Source organism: Melanostigma gelatinosum, assembly GCF_949748355.1.
Source record: "Melanostigma gelatinosum genome assembly, chromosome: 1".
NCBI lineage: Eukaryota > Metazoa > Chordata > Actinopteri > Perciformes > Zoarcidae > Melanostigma > Melanostigma gelatinosum.
In genome coordinates, this window is record NC_136634.1 from 28,857,662 (window position 1) to 28,881,473 (window position 23,812).

Genomic DNA, 23,812 nt, shown 5'->3' on the forward strand with positions numbered 1-23,812 from the left:
TATGTAATAAACTCAACCGTTTCAGAATATTCTTGCTATTTTCAGATTCAATGAAAATATATTTAAATCATTATGGATGTGGATGTTTTCATATATTCAGGTGAAAAAGGATACGATATCGTGTGATCGTGTTTTTTAGGGTTTCTCTATAAAGCCTGAAAACGAGCCTCTCCTTGCTCTCTGGAACATCTAATGATTCATCGCCCATGTATTGATGTCACATCGGCTATCTATAGGTTCTCAGTAGACCCGTGGTTCAGGTTTGGGTATCGACACTTGTTATGAGGGGATTCTTGGGCCGGGTCACATGTGCAGGATGAAGTGGTTTCAATCATACGGCTACTGAAGTGTGGACTGGAGGCCATCTGGAGTCCAATTGGGGAAGAGGGATCCCAGCGGAGTGGACACATCTGGAAGATGGGACAATGAATAAAACATAACACACATCTTCCTCCACATCATCATGTAAGAGTTAAGTCACTCCTAAGAGATGTAGTATTGTATGCGTTATGTGTTGTTCACCGCTGGGATCCCCCTTCACTGACTGGACTATGTGGACTATCGCCTCCAGTCCACACGTTAGTAGCCGCATGATTAAAACCACTTTACTTTGAAGGTGAAACTGAAAGTGAGTGCACTTGAAATGTCGGTAATTATTTTTCATTGCACGAGAAAAGTGTGTACCTGCATGAGGTCATTTGAAGCAGGAAGTCGGTCAGTAAACTGTGATAGAACCATCGGCGTATCAAGAACAGGTCCCATGTTCCAGGATGGAACCCCATTCATCCCAAAGGAAGTGGCCCACTGGCCAGTTAGACTGACTTTGTTCTGGCCCCATTCACACATCAAGGGCCACTATGTTGACGCGACTCAGTGCTCCTGGGGGCTAGTTAACAGTTTCACTTTGTTTCTCTTCCAAAGACGTCTGACTAACCTGCTGTTTGATTACAACCTGTCACATCATCTGCAGACTAATGTTGAGCAAATATCGCGGTGTCATGTTTCCCCAGTTAGCTTGGTCAGTGCAATAGTATTACTGATGGTGATGACGATGATAATAATGGCCCGGACTACACAAATAAGAACCCTATTGTAATAATCCAGAATTATCCAATATGTCCAGTTAATGGTTCATACATCTCCATAACTGAAACTGAACTGCATGTGCAGCAGTGATGTCACGTTCAGACTGCACGTCACACGTCTCAATGGCCTCGTCATGGCTTTACGTTACATGATCAGTATCCAACAAGGATGAAGTATCATCAATGTAGAATATTGATTTATTATTTTATCATTATTTAACTGGATAAGTCAATTGAGAACAGTTGTCATTTACAAGGCAAGTCCTTACAGAACAGCATGAAGTGAGTTGGAGGAGAAATACGACTGAGACTCTGCTGCTGCACACTCGTCTCACACCCATAGAGCCTGTGTGAGTGTGTACTCACTGTGTTCAATGAACGGTCGGCTCTGCTTCTGCTCAGATTATTTCCTCAGCACACTCTGAAACTTCAGAGTTTATATTAATGCCAGTTTAAATCACTTACTGGTTCATCTCCATTACACTATGTCACCTTTTTGCAATACTGAGTACATCTATAGCTCCTGGCCTACACTCTGAGTCAAGTAGTGTACAACGCTAATAACTCCAAATCAGCCAGCATTGTAAAGTGACTTGATTGTTCTGCAATGCGTGCAGTTGCACGCCTTGTATTTCTCCCTCTGCACACTTACATATTGAAAGATGCTCAATCTATTTGTTACAGTGACGGTGTGATGAGACCGGGGCAGTACAGGTCTCATGGGCCGGTCCTCTGGAACAAGCGGCTGTACTTCTCATTATAAATGCAGAGTGGGACGTTGTAAGGCCCCGGCTCCATCTGTCTCTCCTGTCTCTTCCCTCAGGTCATTGGTATGAAAGCGTTACTAGGTTACTGATTGTCCGTGTCTGATTAAAGCACACGTTGTCCTCTGCAGATTCTCTTTAAACATAAGCTCATGTTTTGGACACATGTTTTGCTGCTTAGGTCAACGTGTTGGTCCATTTCTAATCAGTCAATCGTGTATCTGGGCTGGTGGCTGACTGGTGGCAGAGTGTTCACTGTGGCAGGACGGTCAGTATGTTAGTGATGGTCCACTTCTGATCGGTGCAGTCCTGAATGACCAGCTGGAAAGTGACCTCTGTCTGTCTGCTCTCGACCAGCTCCAGACAACCTAGAGACTCCATGTTCTGGATGGAGCCGCCCTAAAGGGAAGGAGAGAGAAGGCGGGTGAGATTTACAGACAAAGAATGGATAAGAAAGGTGGAGAATGCCGCTCCATTTTGTGTCCCCTCAGCCAGATCCATTATTTATATCACGACACATCTGAGTGCATTATTGCACTTTTATGGCCACAGAAAATTCTACAGTTGTGGTTTATTGTGCCAATATAAAACAAAAGTGGAGTCAAAGACAGCAACAGTGAGGCTCTGCTAAATATCTTGGAGCTAGGGTTATTGTTTTGACCACCAACAACCATTATCTCCACTGGAGAGACAACAATGTCTGTTGTTGACATCAAACCGGACATTTTTCGTTCCCTCATAGTTTTAAAACTCCTGGTTTAGCCTCATGAACCTCTTCCTGCTTAGCTTGGTGTTGCCTAGCAATGCTATTTTGAGGCTAAGGAAATATATTCTATGACATCTTTAACAGTAAAGCAAAACCAATATTGTGAGTAAAGCAATGCTGGATCGTTTGAGTGGCAGGTGGCCGTGGTAACGGCCTCCATGTTTGCAAACGTTCCCTGATTATCACGGATGATGCAGAGGAAAGAAGCACTCGATACACACAGCAGATTGAAAGCAGACATACTGTTTTCAACAGACACCGTTCAGTCAGCGTTCTCAGTATTAATGGCTTAACAGCCAAACAACCTTTTTAACTAAAGCTTGAGCTTCTGGATCTCTTACAGCACGAGTCCTACTAGCTGCTGGATGTATGCTGTAAAAATGATGAGCCAGTTTACAGCAGAGCTGCTCAGGCATTATGATCTGTGAGACATGGCCGCTATGTACCTGACCTTGTGCCTATAAACACAAATCAGAACCAGTTTAATGCAGCGGGAAGAGGACAAGAGTCCACACTGCAGCGGTGGAGATCTTTCCAGGTCCTGCTTGTGAATGAGTAAGAACACCACCACTAGGTGTGTGGCTGAAACGTATTATTCATACAGGCCAGCAACAACCTTTATAGCAGGCTCTTGAAAATCAAACATTTCAAACATCTGGCTGTAAATAAAATGCATAATTCTAGTAATCCGATCAGAACAGCACTATACGTACGTATAGCAAGAAAGCATCTCAAAGGCCACCTCTGTGGAGATGGGGAATGCACTAACATGACACTTAATTAATGAAGCGGACACCCAGAGAGCAGAACTTCAGCTCAAGCCTCCCAAACTCTAAACACGTCTTCTCCTTTGGACTCAATTTGCAATTCAACATGGAACTTTTTGCAAAACACTGCACGCCGTTCTTCATCTCTCTCCTCCCTTGGCAGGAGTCACAATACACATGACACCTTTCCAGACATGTGGCTGCTTGATGGTCGACTCAGTCACCGGGATGTACGCAGTATGAAACCCCCCACAGGTGAGTGAGTACCTTTGTGAGGATAGATAGAAGTCAGCAGAGCAGCGAGAGGCCTTATTTCAAAAACATGTATCAGCAATTGAAAAAGAAAAAGTAATTCATGCTTTCTTTTTTATCTCCAATATGATTATCCTCATGATTTCACTGTGTTTGTATTCTATTGAGAATATGCTCAGTTCTGACACTATAAGTAGACGAATTGAAGACATGTCGGATGACATCAAACAGACCACAGCTCCAATTTAGGCGAGTGGTGATTTTGCATTACAAATGGACCAATCTACAGACATCACAAACAAAGCAGTTTTACTGTTCACGTGAAACCGACAGGAACACTTTCTCTGCAGAAGAGAGCTCCCTACACTACGACTGCAGAGGACATTTACAGTGCAGGTTCAAACTGCACCATCTTTACATTAAATACATTTGAGAAGTTGAACATTTGGGTCGCGGCTTGTCCTTGAGGGGTGATTGTGGGTCCCACAGCCAAACCACTGCTCTAGCTACGTAGTCTAAGCTCAAACTGTTCCTATTCAGGTCACACCTGACCATTAGCCATTGCTGGCTAAAGCCTATAGGCTACAGTGCAAGCAGGGCATTGCTGTCCTCAAGTCAATGCTGGCTCAGCTAGAAAGATCGTGGACGCTCTGGTCAGTGATGACCTAATCACTGCTGCCAGTATTGGCTTTGTACTAGCGAATGTTTTATTGCAGTAATGCGCATAGTTGTCGTCAACTCGAGTCATCTTTACTTCACCTGGTTCACTTCAGTGTGTCCACCGCGGCCTCTCTGCCTCTGTTTGCTGACTGACTGCACTATGTGAGTAGTTGGAGTAGCTCAGCCCCGACACAGAGAGCAGAGGAGATGCTCGCTGCGATTGTGCCATGCTACAACAGCTTTACGCAGCATCGAACAAAGCCTGGGTGATGTAAGTATCAGGGTACGGGTGATGGGTGGGTGCCTAGACACACTGGGAACCGGTTGGTGGGGATTGTGTCAAAATTATTGAAAAATCAGCCCCTTTAAGGAGAGACTTTTCCGCCTCGCTGTTCTGTATAAAAGGTACGGTGGCGGAGCCGGCATCAGGGGTAGTCACAGAGCTGGACCGACATCTGTGTACAAAGGGACGGCTGGCACGGCGGAACGCTGACACTGCTTAGTTCAATGTTTACCTCTTTGGAGATCAGAGAGTCGAAATTTGGCACAATTATGTGATTGTAAAGTTTCATGATGCTGTGATTATCCTGGAGACCACATTTTAAACAGGGACGTCAAGTTTCAGAAGACGGTCTCACTATGTGAAATGGGGACTAACGTCTTCACACATGACGACAATTGACCTCATTGGATCCACAAGGGTCTCAGCTTTCCACTCATACCCAATAATTGCGATGTAGGACTGTTGAGGGACCCTGTATGGAGAATTATTCAAATACACCATTCTTGTATGGCTTCTCTGCAAAGGGGAGGCTCTTGTTTACACATAGAACGCATTCCCATTCACACATCTGGAGATGAGTCAAAGTGACCCCTACGAAAATCGTCACGCCAGTTTTCCCTCATCAAAATATGAACGAACTTTTGAGCTTTATTCAGTCCAGACAAGCTCGCAAGTGTGCTGGTACCAATGGGTTCAGTATGTCATCGAGTTTAATATGGTACCAGTATCTTCACAACCTTTAAGGCTTCAGCCTCTTGAAGAGTATATCGATCCCACGGGTCATTTCAATGTTTTAACAGCTGTATTTTGCTATAAACAGCATTATTTTAAGTTAAATACAGCTGTTTTCAGTGAAAAAATCCTTAATCAACACTACTTCCCAGCACCAAATGGCAGACAGGCTACCCCCAAGTTGCCCAAAATATTTATTGTGTAAACTAAGCACTCTGTACTTGAGTATCTCACTTAAAAACCACAACACAAACAGACCCCATGCAGTTTGGGTTGGCCTCCACACCTCCTCCACTCTAGTGTTGAACACCGGAGCCCCCTCCTGTTCACACTGTACACCCACTACTGCTACCCCCGACATGAGGAACTTTAGATTCTTTATGATAATCAAAATCCCTCTGCTGAAAGCCAGTGAGTTGGCTTTCTCTAAGTGTACAACCTCCTGACTGACTTCCAACAAGTGTACTTAAAAGTCTGTGCTCTACCTCTGGGCTTCCCTGAGGAGTACAGCTCAGACTAAGTGTCTAGAAGCTGAGTTAGAGCATACACAAACACACACATACACACACATTCTTGTTCCCACAATCTTTTACGTTCATGTATGCACGCATACACACTCAGGGAAATATTTTGCATCTGTCCAACACCTCGTCCTCAATTCAGCAGTGAGCCCATCCGTCATTCTGCAGAGTAGGGCCATGCTATCAATTTCCAACACTAGTTAATAAGTTGGTCAGACAGCCAGAAAGCAATCAGACAGGCAGTCAGCAAGGAGGCTGGCCAGTCAGCGGGTTGGCCAGAAAGTCAGGCAATCTGTCTGCCAGGCGCTCAGTCAGCAAGTCATTCACCTCAAAGGGTGTGGTGGGTGAAAGCACTGCATGAAAACAAAGAGCAGAGAAGACTGGAGCTCCAAGCATGCAGTGCAAATGCAATTCATATAAAAGCTAAACTCGATGAGATTTTCATGCTGAAATATAATTTCTTTCTTTACACAAGTGGGGCAGCAACAGTGAAGCACCTCAGCTCACTACCAACTTATGCTTCATAGATGCCATGAATATCATTCTGCCATGAATTCAGAATGATAACTAATATATATTTCTTCATCTACAGGTAATAGCAAAGCTTCAAAGCAAAACGTAGCCCTAGAGTTTTGTGTTTACTATTGATACGTTTATTTTTAACACATGAAGTGTGTCAAAGAGCCCAGTAAAACAGGATGTTGATGCCAGATTTAAATAAGAGGGGAAGGCCAAATCACTGCCCTGATAAAGGTCCTGAGAAAACACTGAACCGGAAGAAGAGAAGCCCAGAGAAAAAAGAACCAGAACCAGAACCAGAACCAGAGAAAGAACCACAACAAGCCCATTTCACCTCCAGAGGAAAAGGAGGAAGAGCCAGAGCTGGTCATTTATTACAGCACCAATATCTGATCCGTCTCCAACAAAGGAAGAGTCGAGGCCTATCCAAGAAGAGGAACCATTGCAGGTGGACAGCAGTAAGAGGAGATGGTGGAGAGATAGAAACAGAGAGTTAAAGTGCTAAAAGGTAACACAATAAGTAAGTGAGATCATAATCATTGAAAGGATATTAATAGAAATGTGTGATTTATCCTGTAATCATTATTTACTCAGTATATATGAGTAAGAAATATATGACTTTTCATGTGATTGTTTTAAATAAATCAAGTGTGTTGAATCAAGTAAGGTTTTGACAAAGTTGATATATTAATGAATCTCATAATGAAATGTGTAAGGATAAGACATGAACACGTATACAAGTTGAATGGGATAAATGCAATGATTAATCCCTCTGTGAGCTTTTTGATATGTTTGTGCACGAAGCAAATAGGGAAATGAAAGAGCTGTAAGTAAAGGTACAGTAAGGGGGACAAGCGGATGCAGATGACTGGTAAAATGGGAATTCCCTGAATTTAAATAGTTGTTTTGATTAACAGATCAGTAAAATCTTTAGCAGATCAGCAGAACATTTCTTACATAACTTGGTGAGATTTAAGATTCTGTCCAATGCTAATTAGAGTTAGATTCCCAGTAGCTGCAGATACTGAGTTCTCTGGGTTAGAGAGAGAGAGAGAGAGAGAGAGAGAGCGAGAGAGAGAGAGAGAGAGAGAGAGAGAGAGAGAGAGAGAGAGATAGGACCTAATGCCTGAAATCGCATGAAATAGCAGAAGAATTATCCTCCAACAAAACCAAGAGGGGCCTTTTAGAGTAAGAAACAAAGTGGAGAGAAAAAGTCATGAATCTCACTCAATTCTTCAAAAAGCAGACAAACAGCCTGTACTTCTGGCTACATAGAGAAGACCAATTAGCAAACCGATAAGCTCTAAGGCTAAGTACATCTAACCAGAAGACCTGAAATGGGTAAAACATGCACACATATTTAGTTTGTTAAATGTTACTTGTACATGAAGGGTCTGACTGCAAACATGGCCTTGTGCATGTACAACTGTGGTGGGGTTTACCTGAGTGAACGTCCAGGTGAGCTTCATGTGTTTGGTAGCTGCGTAGCTGCACTCCAGCAGCCTGGGTCTGCTGTTCACATCCACCAGACACTTGTTGTCGTCATCGTCGATGGTCGGACTCAGCACTCCCAGGTGAAGCTGCTGAGAGCTGGTGTAGTAGACATTCTGTTGGGAAGCAGAAACAGGGACTAAGGATGGAGGTGTTTGATTTAGGCCTTCAACGGCCTTTGTGGCAGAAAGAAAGATTCCTTTCACTTTAGCTGTGGAAAAACATCAAACAGGGGAATAGTCAGTCTGCTCTTATCTTATTTTACTATGTAGTTATCTGTACACTGTCAATTGAGCATGTATTCATATCCCATGATCCCACTTTTAGGAGAGTCCTTAGAACAAAACAAGCAAATTCAGACGAATGACCACCGAGCAACAAACACAATTAATAAAAACAATGAAAAGAATCATAAAGTGTGTTGGATTATAACGCTGTATCTGTAGCTTGAGCATAGTTCATTCCATTTTAATGGCTAAGGCTAGCTTTTATATAGCTATATTTTATATAGCTATATAGCTATTATAATAATAATATTAATATGTTTATTTAGTATAGCAACTCTCATTGAACATGATTCACAATGTGCTTTACAAGAATGAAATACCAATAAAAGAAAAGTAAAAAAAAAAAAAATCAATAAAAACAGATGTTAGAAACACAGTAAGCCCCGGACAGAAGACCTAAATGACCAACTGGTGACATAGGGATGAAACAAGTCAGAGATATACTCAGGTGCCTAACCATGCTGAGCTCTACAAGTGAAAAACGAAAACATTAACATGTATCGTGAACTTGATTGGAAGCCAATGTAAAGAAAATAAGAGGGATGTGAAGTGAGACATTCTAGTGGACCTGGTCAACAGCCTTGCAGCAGCATTCTGGACCGGTTGCAGACAGTTCAGAGACAACTTACTACGGCAGGTGAAAAATGAATTGCAGTAGTCTAGCCAGATTCATCTCTTGGATTTACAAGAGATGATTTAGCTCTATCCTTTCTTTTGCCTGCTAATGGATGGAGAACAGGGGGGGGGGGGGAGACGGTCCCCACTCTGCCCTGTTTCAGTACAAAAGTTGTACATCAGGGCCACACAGGCCCACAGAAAAACAGACCAACTATGTGTGCTTTTGTCTTGGCAGACCACTGTCAAAGGGTCTACTATATGGAATGCAAACAGTGATGGGCAGAGAATAGGCCTCTATAGCAGCCCATTACTGAGGGCAGGATTGCACGCCAAGCACTTTAGGCATAACTATTTTTGAACCAAAATTGAGTCAGCAAATACGTTTGCATCTTAAAATAATGCATCTTTGCAAACCCAAAGCTGTAGTCTATTCACAGAGAGTTCAGTCATTATCAGCAGGGAGTAATGGAAGTAGGCTATTTTTTGAATGTTAAGTGTTTTTCTGTTTTGTTTTTTACCTCACCTGCAAACCTTGCCAAGTCTCTAAACAACATTCTCACTTTAATGTAGCAGGAAATAAACAGGCCACCTGTAACTGATCTAATTAAGAAGAAAAACATGAAGGGAAAAAGAATCAGTGGTAAGTGATGAAAGATGGAAAAGTAGATCCTAGCTAAATATTAGCTGAGGAAATTTGCATACCTGAAAAAATGTAATTAAAATTGTAATGAATCATTGTAATGAATGCAAATGTTGGCCCAGTTTCGAAGCCTGACAGATGTCTACCAAGCTAAATCACACACCTTAAGTATTTAAAAAAATTCAAACCATAAAGTGAGATATTCCCTGAGTCTAACAGAACAACACAAGACAAAGAATCACGGACTATGGAGCTAAATCCAGGTCAAAAGTTTCGTTCACTTGAAAAAAAAATGTGAACCTGAAAGTCCAAAAATACAGCAATGTATTCAAAAAAAAAATAAGTGAATGAAAAGTTTTTTTGGGTTGAATATAATTTTGATTCAGTTCTGGAATTTTTTCGAATACATTTTTTTTTTCAGTTTTCACGTTCATATATATTTTGATATTTGAGTTCTTATATTTTTCAGTTTCAGATTTTATATTTTCAGATTCAAATCTTTTTTTTTTGGGTTTCAAATCTTTTTTTCACGTTCAGGTTTTTTTTTTTCACGTTCAGGTTTTTTTTTTCAGTTCAGGTTTTTTTTTTTCAGTTCAGGTCGTTTTTTTCAGTTCAGACTTTTGACCCAGATCTAACGTGGGGGGCGTGGTATCAACTGAGAGGGGCGTGTCTATGGAGCTAAATCCAGGTCAAAAGATTCGTTCACTTGAAAAAAAAATGTGAACCTGAAAGTCCGAAAGTTACGGACGTAACTACGGTTCTATGAATCCTGGATGACCGCCAGAGGCAGTGCTTAACACTGGATGTATCCCGTCTCGCGCATGCGCAGGTCGAATATTTATATCAACAAAGTCACGTGTGACCTCGGATGACCACCGTCATCTATAAGTTCCGGTGTCATCCTGAGCTCAGTCCTATGGAATCTTCTCGCGAGTTCACGGGATTCCGAGTGACCAAGAACTCTGGCGGTCATCCAGGATTCATAGAACCGTAGTTACGTCCGTAACTTTCGTTCTATTTCATCCTTACTGACCGCCAGAGGCAGTGCTTAACACTGGATGACTTATACCAAAAGAGTCACGAGGAAGCACAGTAACTACCCCTTATAGCTCCGGCAGAGAAAATTGGCCAAGAACCCCCCCCAGTGGGTGAGGGCCGGCAACGTTAACTCTGTAGTGTTTGGTGAATGTGCTCGGCGATGCCCATGAGGCCGCCGCACATGTATCCCCCACAGGCACACCACTCAGGCTTGCCCTCGGTGTGGAGACACTCTTGGTAGTGACCCTTCACCCCGGATGGCCGAGCGCAGCCGCTCGCCTTGTATGTATCGGCAATGGCCTCCACTATCCAGTGGGACAGGTGCCGTTTTTCCCTTTTCCCTTAAAAAGGAGCACAGCCCTTCTTAGGCTCACCATAACTGACTATGCAGGCGGTGGCTGCCATATAAGCTCTGAGGGCCCACACTGGGCACAGCAGCCTTGACCTCTCCTCTCCCGATGGGGGAGGGGGGGGGGGTCAACTTTGCCAGCTGGATAGGCCGGTTTATATGTGACCGTATCCACCCCCTTGGGAGAAACACTGCCTTAGGCCAGAAAGTGACACCCAAGCCATCTGAGTTCCACCTCAGACATGATTCTTCCACTGATAGGGCATGCAGCTCGCCCCCACATTGAGCTGAATTGACAGCAAGGAGAAAACCGTCTTGCTGATAGCCATCTAGGCTCCGCCTGTGCCCGGGGTTCAAAAGGACAAGCATAAGCTGTCCAGTACCAAGGGTAGGTCCCATGCAGGGGAGACCGGCCCTTATCCAGGAGAGACTGTAGAAACTCAGTACAGCAGGCACGGGGCGCTGTACTGGGACCTTGTTCTGAGCCGCACACTAGTCGGAGAACAGCTTCCACCTGTTTCTTGTACTGCAGGCAGGTAGACCGCGCACTGGCATTCAGAATAGTCCGTCAGACTGGTTCTATGCAGCCACTCAGCATCCGGTCGGGCCCTCCCGTGACCCCTAATTGAAGGCGGCAGGGATTGGAATGCCAAATCCGACCCTCTAGTTGCGACAGGAGATCCCTCCTGTCGGGGAAGAACTCTGACAAGCTTACAGCAAAAGCAGAGGGAATGGTGGAAAGGCATAAAGAAGATCCTCTGGCCACGTGTGAGCCAGGGCATCTTGACCCAGAGGGCTGGTCCTCCGTCAGGGAGACCCAGTGGGGGCAGTGGGTCGACACGTCTGGCTGCAGCCGCCACTCTCCCGGTGGAGGCTTGTAACGGAACAGGAAAACCACAACCTTGTTCCATTCTCCTGGTGGGTACATTTCCCACAGGCTGGTCAGGCGAGGGGCCTCCCAAGTCAGAAGGCCACGGTGATCCCCGTAGCAACTTCTGCAGATCTGGTGCCCCATCGATAGTTCATGGGAAATCACAGCAGAGGTGCTGTCCACCGGACAAGCACATGCTTTCCCTTCAACATGGAAGGAAGTGCTCGAGCGCTAGCTCTAGAACCTGGACCTGCGGTCTTTCAGCAGACAACTGCCCCCAGGCTGTCCCGTTCTGTCACCCTGCACCCGCCTTGAGAGGCAGGTAACTGTTGTGACAATCTCCTGGTGGAATGGAACCGAGCCCCAGGGGCTCGGTTCCTGGGACACTGTTCGCCAGATATGCACTCCCTCCATGGGGATAGTGAATAGATGAATAGACACTGTTTCGATAATATTATTGCCCTGTATCTGTGCCACTTGGCATCCAAGTGAAGGCTGTTCAGCCATCCGCACTGGGGCGACAGACAGGCCCTCATAGGGCCACCCTAATGAAGGTTATGCTCTGAGAAGGGCTCAGGTAGCTCCTCTCCATGTTCACCTTGAGGCCTACCGGGCCACGTGAGAGAAGGCGAGCAGTGTCCTGTGGCACCTGAAGCCGGGACGGCGCCTAGGTCAGCCAGTCGTCTAAGTACGGCAGTATGTTCACGCCCTGCGATTGCAGGGGGAAAGGACAGCAGTAACACACTGTGGACACCCATGGGGAGATGGGAGAGTCCGAATGGAAGCACCCAGGACTGAAAGTTGTGGTGACGCACCATGGGAACAGGCGTCGATAGACGTGCACCACTCTCCCTTGGACATCCGCTGATGGGAGAAAGAACCCTGACAGCCGGCCTGGAGACATCTCCTGGCACCCCTGCCGGGGGGGACGGGGACGTAAGTAAGGTTGTATAGGTAGCGGTCCGGCCTCTCAGCAGGACGCCGAGGCCTGTTGCGCTACTAGGGTAAGCTGGAGGCTGAGAAACGGCCTTGTGGGCCAAAAATGGGACCCCTAGGTCTGGGGGTGCAGGCATGTCCCTGCAAAGACCAGAGAACTGCTGCCAGGTCTGGCTAGCTCTAACAGTCCGCTGAAGCGCCTGTACAGCAGCTGACTCGAACAGCTCACCAGGCTCCACTGGGACAGTATGGAGGGTCCTCCTACATGTCTCAGATAGGGGTGACTGCGCCAGCCAAACCTGGCGGCGAGTCTGAACCAGGGTGGACATCATCCATCCACGTTCCCTCGATATGAGCGCAAACGCCTGCAATGAAGCATCACTGAGCAGAAGCGTCGAAGTAGCCCGCTGCAGAGAATCTGCGAGGGAAAGCATGAGGTGGGAGAGGGAGTTGTCGATACGGTGCACAGCGCTGCTGTGTCCTAAGCCCTGGATAGCAGGTCATCTTTGACCCGACATTGGGTCGAGGGCACCTGGCATCGGGCCTCAGAGTCTCCTCAGGGGAAACTGATGGACGCCATAGTCGTCGAACTGGCTGGCATACGTGCAAGGCCAGATTTGCCACCTCCTGCATGGTCTGATGTAAGGCGGGAGAGAGCCCTGGTGTCTCCACCATGCACGCAACTCCCTCAGATATTCCTCGGAGGGAGGAACAGAAAAGGTGGTGAGGGCGGGAAGGTGCCTGAAGAAGGCACTCACAGGTGGATGCTCCAGCTGCTGTGTATGCCCGGCGTGCAAGCGCCATACCAATGACCAGGGTAGGTTGGTCTGGATTCAGCTGCCCTGACAGGGGGAGGTAGACCTCCCGCATCAGGTGTTCCACTTCGGCCAGCCTAGCAGACCTTACTGCTCAAGGCGTGATGCCGCAGGTCCTGCCTGGGTTCTCCCTGCTAGGGCAAGAGGTCAGGGCCGTCCTCCGGCTGAAGAGGAGCTATACAGGTCCTACAGCCGGGAGAGTTGAACATGGCCGCGATTCTGGTGGAACCCTTGTCCCACTAGTTTATGCGGAATTCCCAATCAGTCCGAGCGAGAGCGCTCTGCTGAAGGTTGAGAGAACAGGCAGGGGGCAGTCAGTGGCGAGTGATCCTTCGGACACTCTTCCCTTAGCCAGCCGCTGCGGATATTGGTGACCCACCAGTTAGCCTGAGCGAGAGCACTCTGCAACTGCGGAAACAGGTCAGGCAAAGTCCTTATAGTGAGAGGGGCGAGGACACTCTCTAAGCCCACTCTCTTCACTAAGATAGTTGCTGCAGATATTAGTGTCCCCCCAGTTAGCTTGAGCGAGAGCACTCTGTTACCGTAAAAACGGACAAAACAGACCACAGTCCGTACAGTGAGAGGGGAGCGAGGACACTCTTCACTAAGATAGTTGCTGCCGATATTGGTGTCCCACCAGTTAGCTTGAGCGAGAGCACTCTGCCACTGTGGAAACAGGTCAGGCAAAGTCCTTATAGTGAGAGGGGCGAGGACACTCTTCACTAAACTAGTTGCTGCCGATATTGGTGTCCCACCAGTTAGCTTGAGCGAGAGCACTCTGCTACTGTGAAAAACGGACAAAAAAACCCACAGTCCTTACAGTGCGAGGACACTCTCCACTTGGACAGGTGCTGTAACTCTTGGTGTGCTACCAGTTAGCCTGAGCGAGGGCACTCTGCTAACTGATATCCGCTACCGATATGTCCATAATGTTTACAACAATCAATGGACACACAGAGTATTAGCTTAGTCTAGTTAGCCGGAGCGAACTCGACAGCCGTAACGCGTCAAAACCATCAATGGGCACAACCTCAATGTTGATTTAGTATAACTAGCATTCACCGAGTTAGCCTGAGCGAGCACATTCCGCTAACTGTGATCGTTGTAATGCTACAAAGTTGATGGCCACAGCCCCAGTACCAGCTTTGTTTATCTAGTTTCCCACTGAGTTAACCTGAGCGAGGACGCTCTGTTAACTGTGACAGCCGTAAGGATACAAAGTTGCTGGACGCAGTCCCAGTCTCAGCTTTTGTTTAGCTAGTTTCCCACTGAGTTAACCTGAGCGAGGACGCTCTGTTAACTGTGACAGCTGTAAGGATACAAAGTTGATGGCTACAGCCCCAGTATCAGCTTTGTTTAGCTAGTTTTCCACTGAGTTAACCTGAGCGAGGACGCTCTGTTAACTGTGACAGCCGTAAGGATACAAAGTTGATGGACGCAGTCCCAGTATCAGCTCTGTTTAGCTAGTTTCCCACTGAGTTAACCTGAGCGAGGACGCTCTGTTAACTGTGACAGCTCTGTTAACTGTGACAGCCGTAAGGATACAAAGTTGATGGACGCAGTCCCAGTATCAGCTTTTGTTTTAGCTAGTTTCCCACTGAGTTAACCTGAGCGAGGACGCTCTGTTAACTGTGACAGCTGTAAGGATACAAAGTTGATGGCTACAGCCCCAGTATCAGCTTTGTTTAGCTAGCCAGCTAGCATCCAAGTTAGCCTGAGTGAAGACACTGCTAACTGCGAATTACGTCAGATGTAAAGATTAAATCTCCATGTACACAACGCCAATGCGGACTAGTGTCTCACAAAGTTTGCCTGAGCAGGAACACTCTGCTAACTGTGATAGCCGTAACACTGTGAAGGGCGGGCCGACAGCGTAATTCTACGCTCTCGCTAGCGCGCCACTCGATTACTAGAGCGGAAGCGCTCTGCCAACCGTGGAACAAACAACTGTTATAGAAAACAATGTTAATCGATCTTACCGATTGCTGTCATCACGACTTAGCTGACCCTTATCAGACTGGTGACGACCGATGATAGGGGCGGCCACCAGTCCGGGGCTCGATGTCCGAACGGCGAACACACCGTTCCCTCCGAAGAGGGACAGCTCGTCGCAGCCTTTGGAGGGCGAGAGAACCGCAACTCCGACCGGTAGTCACAAGGCTACAGCGACGAGCTCTAATATGTCTTGATCGTAGACACATCCTTGTTTAAGCTACCATGGTAGCTAACCTGCGACGCGAGAAGAAAAAAAGGGACTGAGCTCAGGATGACACCGGAACTTATAGATGACGGTGGTCATCCGAGGTCACACGTGACTTTGTTGATATAAATATTCGACCTGCGCATGCGCGAGACGGGATACATCCAGTGTTAAGCACTGCCTCTGGCGGTCAGTAAGGATGAAATAGAACCAAAATACAGCAATGTATTCAAAATAAAAATAAGTGAATGAAAAGTTTTTTTGGGTTGAATATAATTTTGATTCACTTCTGGAATTTTTTCGAATACATTTTTTTTTTCAGTTTTCACGTTCATATATATTTTGATATTTGAGTTCTTATATTTTTCAGTTTCAGAGTTTATATTTTCAGATTCAAATCTTTTTTTTTGGGTTTCAAATCTTTTTTTCACGTTCAGGTTTTTTTTTTTCACGTTCAGGTTTTTTTTTCAGTTCAGGTTTTTTTTTTCAGTTCAGACTTTTGACCCAGATCTAACGTGGGGGGCGTGGTATCAACTGAGAGGGGCGTGTCATCATGAGTGACAGCATAACAACGAGGGCTGAGGAGTTCCTCAACCACGTTGCCTTCATGTAACGTGGGCACCGCGAGAATTATGATTCAACACTTTCTATTCACCATATTCACGTGATTGAAAGTTTAAAAAATGACGCTAGTGCCAAAATTCTGTTTAGCAAGCTGTTTTAGCCTCTACTTGGGACGAATCACAGTAAAAGAGCAATAAACTATGCCATATTGGGCCGTTCAACTACCACACTTTAATATATGACGTTTCGCACTTCCACACACCACTGTGAACGCAGCGATGGCGTCCGCTCCACCTGGACCGCCTGCTGGCGCCAGCGCGCAGGTAAGAAATCGAATACATTTTTTTACAGATACTAGAAATTATCCTAAATATTACAATGATGATTGTAAGATAGCCTCATACATAGAGGGAGAAGATTTATTTAAGTGGGGATTTCGCCAAAGCTAGAAATTAAGCAACTAGCTGAATGCTGTTAGCTTGTGTTTGTGAATTGTTCCCTCCTTACACTGACCAGCTCAAGTCCTTCAATGTGTGTTGTCTTTCGTAACAGAATGTCGACTATAATTCGACAGTGGCTGCAGCTGCACAGAGCCTTATAAATGTGCTCGCACAGAACCTCTCTCAGGGACAGCAAGAGCAAGGAGGAACGCAGCAAGAGCCATCATCTTCTGTAGAACAGGACATGGCCAGGTTTTAGTTTTTATGGAATTTCATTTTTCATGTTAATTTAATGGTAGTTTGACAAGTTCATATGTATATTCATCATATTTTAATCAAATTGTTTTTTTTAATCATGTAGATCTTTCCCTGGGTTTTTCACAAGAAGAAGTAACCGTGGAAAGCGAATGATGCAGAGTCTAAAGACCTGTGGCACAGCATCCACAAAGACCTGGAGGCCTTTTAGTTTCTATGCATACCTGTTGAACATTAATGCAGAGACAACCCCAACCTCCTCTGAAGAGTTTGACCTTGCCCAGGCAGGACTTGGAAAAAGACATCTCAACATGTACAGGGATATGGGCCATGAAGAGGTATTGCATAAAGAAAACATACTAGTTACAAATTGCACAATTGTTTATATTTGAAACATGCAACTTCATCCTCGTGTTTGGCTTTTCTTCAAGCATGGAGACATCACTTAGTCCCTATGTTATTGTTCTTTTAGTTCTTCAGACTACTACAAGATGAGTATCCTAAGATGCAGGGGCTGACAGGAGGATGGCTACTCTACAAGGCTGCAGGTAGAGAAAACTTGTTATATAAATTCCATTGTAAAACATTGCCATTCAAATAAGTAGCCCAAACAAACACAACTGATCTAAACAATGTTGCATTTACAGGTGGGCAGGGTAAAAGGAGACTGATAATGATTCCTCCTGATTCTCATGGCTACACTGGGACCCTAATTCGCAGTGTTACAGGGTCAGGGAGAAACACCCTGTTTATTGTGCCTCTGCAACATGAGTTTGATGTAAACCATTACCTCCAGATGCCATTGAATTCAAAAGTATGCCAAAAGCACAATGCCAAACGTGCAAAGTGAGTTTCCCTTTGCAGATTTTGGCCCTCCATGTTCAAGAGTTAGTTTAGTTCATTTTAGTAATGTGTATTGATAATCTAAATCTGCAAAGTAACCAGTAACTAAAGCTCTCAATGAATGTTGTGGAGTAAAACGTACAAGATTTCCCTCTGAAATAGTTGAGTAGAAGTATAAAGTAGCATGGAATGCAAATACTGAAGTAAAGTACAAGTACTTTTAAATAGTACTTAAGTGAAGTTAGTAAATGAAATTAGTTACACTCCACAACTGCATAGACATTATACATACAAATGAGAATTGTTTTTCCTAAACCTCTAGTTCTTAATGAGAACTTTTACAAAGGCCAATCTATATCTCCATTCTATGTAAAAAGACTTAATGTTAACACAGAATGCCATTTATAACCATTATGGTTGGCCGAAATAGTCGAATATCTCTAAACCTCAGGAAATCACACACATTTGATTACATTTGTTTTGGATCAGCTGTTCTTCTGTGACCGAGAGTACCTCTGTTTATTTCACTTCTTTAAATCTAAAGACCTGCATTGCAGTAAAAAAGGAAAACTACATTTTAAACTGTCGCATAACTTTATTTTTTTCTTCTCTTTGCTTCATAGCTGAAGATCATGAAGAGGACGAAGACGGCCCACGGTCCATCACACCTGCAAGGTTTCTGCAGTGGATCACGGGCCAAGGTCACATCCCACTTCTCCCATCCGAGAAGAAGGATTTTGCTGTGATGCTCAGATTTAACCACGACTGCAGTGCAGACTTTGGGCATCACAGCATCTGTTACCCTGTCGTCTCAGCATGTACAAAGACAATTGCACTACCCGTACGACATATGAGGTCATATGTCGAGTTCAAAAAGGTTATGATGGAGGCTTTTCATCTCGGGCAGGAATTTCACAATGTGTAGACAATTGTCTCTCTCTACCCTCCATTTTTTTTTTTTTTTGCCTCCGTTCATGTTTAGCAAAAACTGATGTTTTAATACTCTCATGTTCTGAGAAAAGAAAAGTATTTAATTGTAATATTTAAGAATACTTGTTTTGAAAAATGAGTTCCGTACACACAAAAATTGTGTTGACTGTTTATAAAAGAGAACAAAATGTTAAGGTTTGGAATTAAAAAAAGATTTTATACGATTTATTCTTCTTTTTACATGTGGCTTCACTGTTGCCAGTCACAACAAATACAAATTTAAAACACATTCATTGTATACTTGTTGGTGTTAAAGGGGTAAAACCCTTGAAACACAACGTTTGCATTTATGATACATGAGTTAGTACACAGTTCAATACAGCTAAATAAATGTCTCGGCCGTAGGACTCAGATGGTCTAGCAACATCAATAGCGGCCCTAAGGCGTGCCATATCCTCCTCACATAGGGGACATGCAATGGGTGGAAGAATCACTCCAGAACTGGTCGCATTTTGCTCACTGGCACTGTTGAAATCAAGATCTGCATCCTCGATTTCCTTCATCAAGAAAAAAAAGCAGATTTCTTAATTAAACATTTGTCACATAGAAATCTGAGGACATAAAGTAAAACTATAAAGGTAAGCAGATTTTAAATAGATCAACATGTGAACATAACGGATACGATGCTGATGCAAGTATCAACATAGTATCATTTAATTAGTTTTAATGTGAACAAAGAGATACAAGCCCTGATCAGCATTTGAACACATTTTTGTTCTGTTATCTCTTTCATTAATTTGACGTTGGTGATTGAAAAAAACTTTGACACATCTGTTATTAAGCAATATTCAATTTTCTTACCCCAAATTATAATTGGTAGTGTAATCTAAAGTAAACTAAATTCAGTTGTACCAAGATGTTTTTTCATGGTATAAGTTTTGAGGGCTTCCTTTACAGTGTTGAAAAGCTGTTTTATGCACAATGCTTGTGTCTAAAATAAATTCAAGGAAATGGTGTGAGCTTTGCTATTCTATGAAGTAGAAACACTGGTCAAAACTATAGATGTATAATACTATGTTTGCTTAAAAATAACTTAGATTTGCTACCTCTGCCAGGTCTGGAGCATTAACAGGATTCTGGAGGAGTCCGATTGTCCACAGTTGTTGTGGGGACAGATTTTGCTCTGTCCTTAAAGGATGATTATCCCAACCCATCCTGAAGACATCAAGATCCCTCTGCAGACGTGGAAGAAATACATGCAAACAAACAGCATGCAAGTTATTACTTAAAACGTATGCAAAGTGAGCCAACTTGGAAGGCGTCTATCATAGCCTAAATTACGTATCAGAATACAACAACAAAGAGGACTGCAAAGGTTATGCTGTGTAAACTAAAGGTCCGTCCACACCAAGAACTATATAACTGTAGAGATAACCACAGTGATAACGATGTGAGGATCCACACTGATGAACGACGAAGTTCTGTAAACAGTGACGCCAAGCAACATTTATAAGGCTCTGTGCAGCTGCAGCCACTGTCGAATTATAGTCGACATTCTGTTACGAAAGACAACACACATTGAAGGACTTGAGCTGGTCAGTGTATGGAGGGAACAATTCACAAACACAAGCTAACAGCATTCAGCTAGTTGCTTAATTTCTAGCTTTGGCGAAATCCCCACTTAAATAAATCTTCTCCCTCTATGTATGAGGCTATCTTACAATCATCATTGTAATATTTAGGATAATTTCTAGTATCTGTAAAAAAATGTATTCGATTTCTTACCTGCGCGCTGGCGCCAGCAGGCGGTCCAGGTGGAGCGGACGCCATCGCTGCGTTCACAGTGGTGTGTGGAAGTGCGAAACGTCATATATTAAAGTGTGGTAGTTGAACGGCCCAATATGGCATAGTTTATTGCTCTTTTACTGTGATTCGTCCCAAGTAGAGGCTAAAACAGCTTGCTAAACAGAATTTTGGCACTAGCGTCATTTTTTAAACTTTCAATCACGTGAATATGGTGAATAGAAAGTGTTGAATCATAATTCTCGCGGTGCCCACGTTACCTGAAGGCAACGTGGTTGAGGAACTCCTCAGCCCTCGTTGTTATGCTGTCACTCATGATGACACGCCCCTCTCAGTTGATACCACGCCCCCCACGTTAGATCTGGGTCAAAAGTCTGAACTGAAAAAAACGACCTGAACTGAAAAAAAAAAACCTGAACTGAAAAAAAAAACCTGAACGTGAAAAAAAAAACCTGAACGTGAAAAAAAAACCTGAACGTGAAAAAAAGATTTGAAACCCAAAAAAAAAAGATTTGAATCTGAAAATATAAAATCTGAAACTGAAAAATATAAGAACTCAAATATCAAAATATATATGAACGTGAAAACTGAAAAAAAAAATGTATTCGAAGAAATTCCAGAACTGAATCAAAATTATATTCAACCCAAAAAAACTTTTCATTCACTTATTTTTTTTTTTAATACATTGCTGTATTTTTGGACTTTCAGGTTCACATTTTTTTTTCAAGTGAACGAAACTTTTGACCTGGATTTAGCTCCATAACGGACAACCTGACATGCGTAAAGCAAATGAAAAGGATCACGGTTGACATGTAACCCAAACAAGTAGAAACAGTTGAGAACAAGGAGTGACAAAAGAGTGAGTAAAGAAACAAATGGAACACTGACTGTGTGAGTGGACTCTGTGAGTGTGTGTGTGTTTGCAGAGGAGTGTGTAGAAGCCCTGTAGAGGTAATTGATGAGAATGATGACCGTCTTGCAGTAACAGGACATTTTTAAAGTAGGAGCCATTATCACACTGCAAACCAGCCACAAACTATGTGTAAATGTGTATGGAAAGCCCTTTTAACATTTAATAACTAGTGGTAATAATGATTATTAAACAAAATCGCCACTCAGCCCAACTGACTAGATGTTTAAAGGGCTTGCCATCGTGTTGAGCATGTGTGAATGCTGCTGAGTGGGATTTTGGTGTCTGTGTATGTGCATCTACACTAATGAGAGCGATTAAACCTGCATCTGTCAATAGATTGAAGCTCAGCTCCCAACAGAGGGCTTAATGCCAACTTCTCTCCTGTCACGGCTTCCTAAAACCTCTCATAGAAGGATTAGCACAGCGCTCTGTGAGATGAATAGCTATCTCTCATGAAAGATGTACACATTAACAAGCTGGGAAAGAATAAAGCTGTAAATTAGACTAATTATCTGGTGTTTAATGTCCACCTTCAGCAGATGAAACACAGCTGTGCTGTTTACTCGTGAAAGGCCACATGACACAGTTCAGACAAAGGTTGTTTACTGTCAATGCACAGCACAGCAGTTTTATGTAAAACAAGACACAACGTTCAGATGGCCCGAGGGGCATTCATCCTAAACATTAGAAACGGTCAAGTTTGACATTCATAAAGCCTTCAAAGATTCATCCTATGTGGAGCATGAATGTGTGTGAGGAAATGGCTTGACATTCTGGTCATTATATTTGTCAAATATTTAGCCTGAAAGTAATGTTGGTTGGAAGGTCAGGGCTTACCAAAATAGACTTTGCATGGAAAATTAAAGCATACATCTTTTTTTTAACAAATGCCCCAGAATGACATGTTTATGCAACGGCCACTGTAGCAACTATGAGTCTTGTACATTGGGGGGGAACAAAGTGATTAGTGTGACGGTGTTTAGACTGCAACATTTACATCTACATAGAGAGCGGCTTCTCTTCCACTGAGTCCGCCATGTTCCGATATTGTTGATTATCATAGTGTTCAACCAATCAGATCTCTAGTTTGACATGCTGGGCGTATTCTTTGACGTGTCAGAGCTGCTAGCTGGCCTACAAGTACGTGATTGGTCAGTGGGCTAGCGTGACATGTTGGGCGGTGACAATCCCAAAATCTGCTGCAACTGTGGAGCGGACATTTTCAGCCTCAAACGCATTAAAACGTATTCAAGAAATACAACTGGGGCGGTTCGACTGTCTTCACTGGCATCCATGAATGGAGAAGGACTTCTTACTGGAACTAAAACACACGGATGTACTGAACAACCGTGAGATTAAACTCTTTGTTAACAAAGAAAGGAGGAAGCACTTTGTCTTTAAATAGTGAACAGCAGCTCTGGTAAGTTAACTGCAGTAGCTTTAACTGCCATAAATATTATGTATGTCATGATTTAATATGCTTGTTTGTATTATATGTTATTATTTGTACAACTTGTTTTTATGAATATGGATTTTCATTTGGTTTTATTTGTGATAGGAACTATTGTTACATCCTATGTTGTGCTGGGGACACATTTAGCCGGTGCACAGCAACAAGAAGACACGTGAAGCGGCAGCGGTCTATATACTCCGTGCAAAGTGTTAAAGTCAAGTTTAAGTTTTTCAGTGATCATCTTTGAAGATTCATGTGTTTTCAAGTGGACTCATTTTCCCTCTCGGTGTTGACAGACGAATAAATCCGTCAGCAACAAGAACTATGGAGTCGTGTATTTCCTGGAGGGAGTGACAGGAGAGTTACCGCTCTGTTAATTTGTCTATCGTGTCGTTTTCATGATATGGGTAATATTGTTCCCTCTGATATGAATAATATTTGAATGGCCCGTGCTCTTGAGTGTGTGGCGGAATGCGTGTTTTAGCTGAATTGATTTTGACCATATGCATTGTTCGTTAACATTCATGTATCTGCACTCAGTGTATTTGTAGGTGTTGCACTTCATTTGTACGGGTGCAGGCCCAGGTATAAAATGCACGGCCCGCCACTGATGTTGACCAATGTCAAGTCTCTATTTGATCAAGTGTCAATACGATATATGGTGTTTAGTTTATGCGTGAAATCTATCTGACTGACAAGCTGAGCCGAGCGAGCAGTCATGTCCTTCAAACACAAAGGCAGCAGTAAGAAAAGACGGAGAAAAGAGAACAGGGAGAGAATGTGGCAAAGCGCCGTAAATTAGATTACTTTCGCTTATTTTAATAAGCCCACGATGTGTATGCTTCATAACTAGTAACTAGCGTGCACTGGGGACCGTCTACACTACCTTGTGCCACTATCCTAACGCTACTGAGCTACAACGGCTAGACACACTTGTTTACTCCCTGGGTATCTGATTGTCTGTATGAAAATGACGATACCCTTCTGGTGAGCTAGGAATGTAGTTAGACGGGCTCA

General features: G+C 43.8%; 1 protein-coding gene and 1 long non-coding RNA gene across 3 annotated transcripts in view; one reads left to right on the forward strand and one right to left on the reverse strand.

Annotated features, from left to right (window-relative positions):
* Window positions 1–2,101: 2,101 nt before the first annotated feature.
* galnt18a (UDP-N-acetyl-alpha-D-galactosamine:polypeptide N-acetylgalactosaminyltransferase 18a) overlaps window positions 2,102–23,812 on the reverse strand; it is a gene marked incomplete at its 3' end in the record, with an annotated part of 150,936 nt that continues 129,225 nt past the window's right edge. Inside the window, exons 10-11 of the mRNA XM_079278342.1 lie at window positions 7,792–7,956; window positions 2,102–2,248 (exon numbers count right to left, since the gene is read on the reverse strand). Coding sequence (XP_079134468.1) covers window positions 2,102–2,248; window positions 7,792–7,956 — 312 coding nt within the window. The remainder of the gene's footprint in view (window positions 2,249–7,791; window positions 7,957–23,812) is intronic.
* LOC306779019 lies at window positions 17,008–18,765 on the forward strand. 2 transcript variants are annotated; one of them, XR_013772087.1, is made up of 3 exons: window positions 17,008–17,191; window positions 17,326–17,401; window positions 18,320–18,765. It is a non-coding gene; the product is annotated as an uncharacterized lncRNA (long non-coding RNA). The 2 variants fall into 2 exon arrangements; XR_013772088.1 differs by lacking the exon at window positions 18,320–18,765 and adding an exon at window positions 17,501–17,674.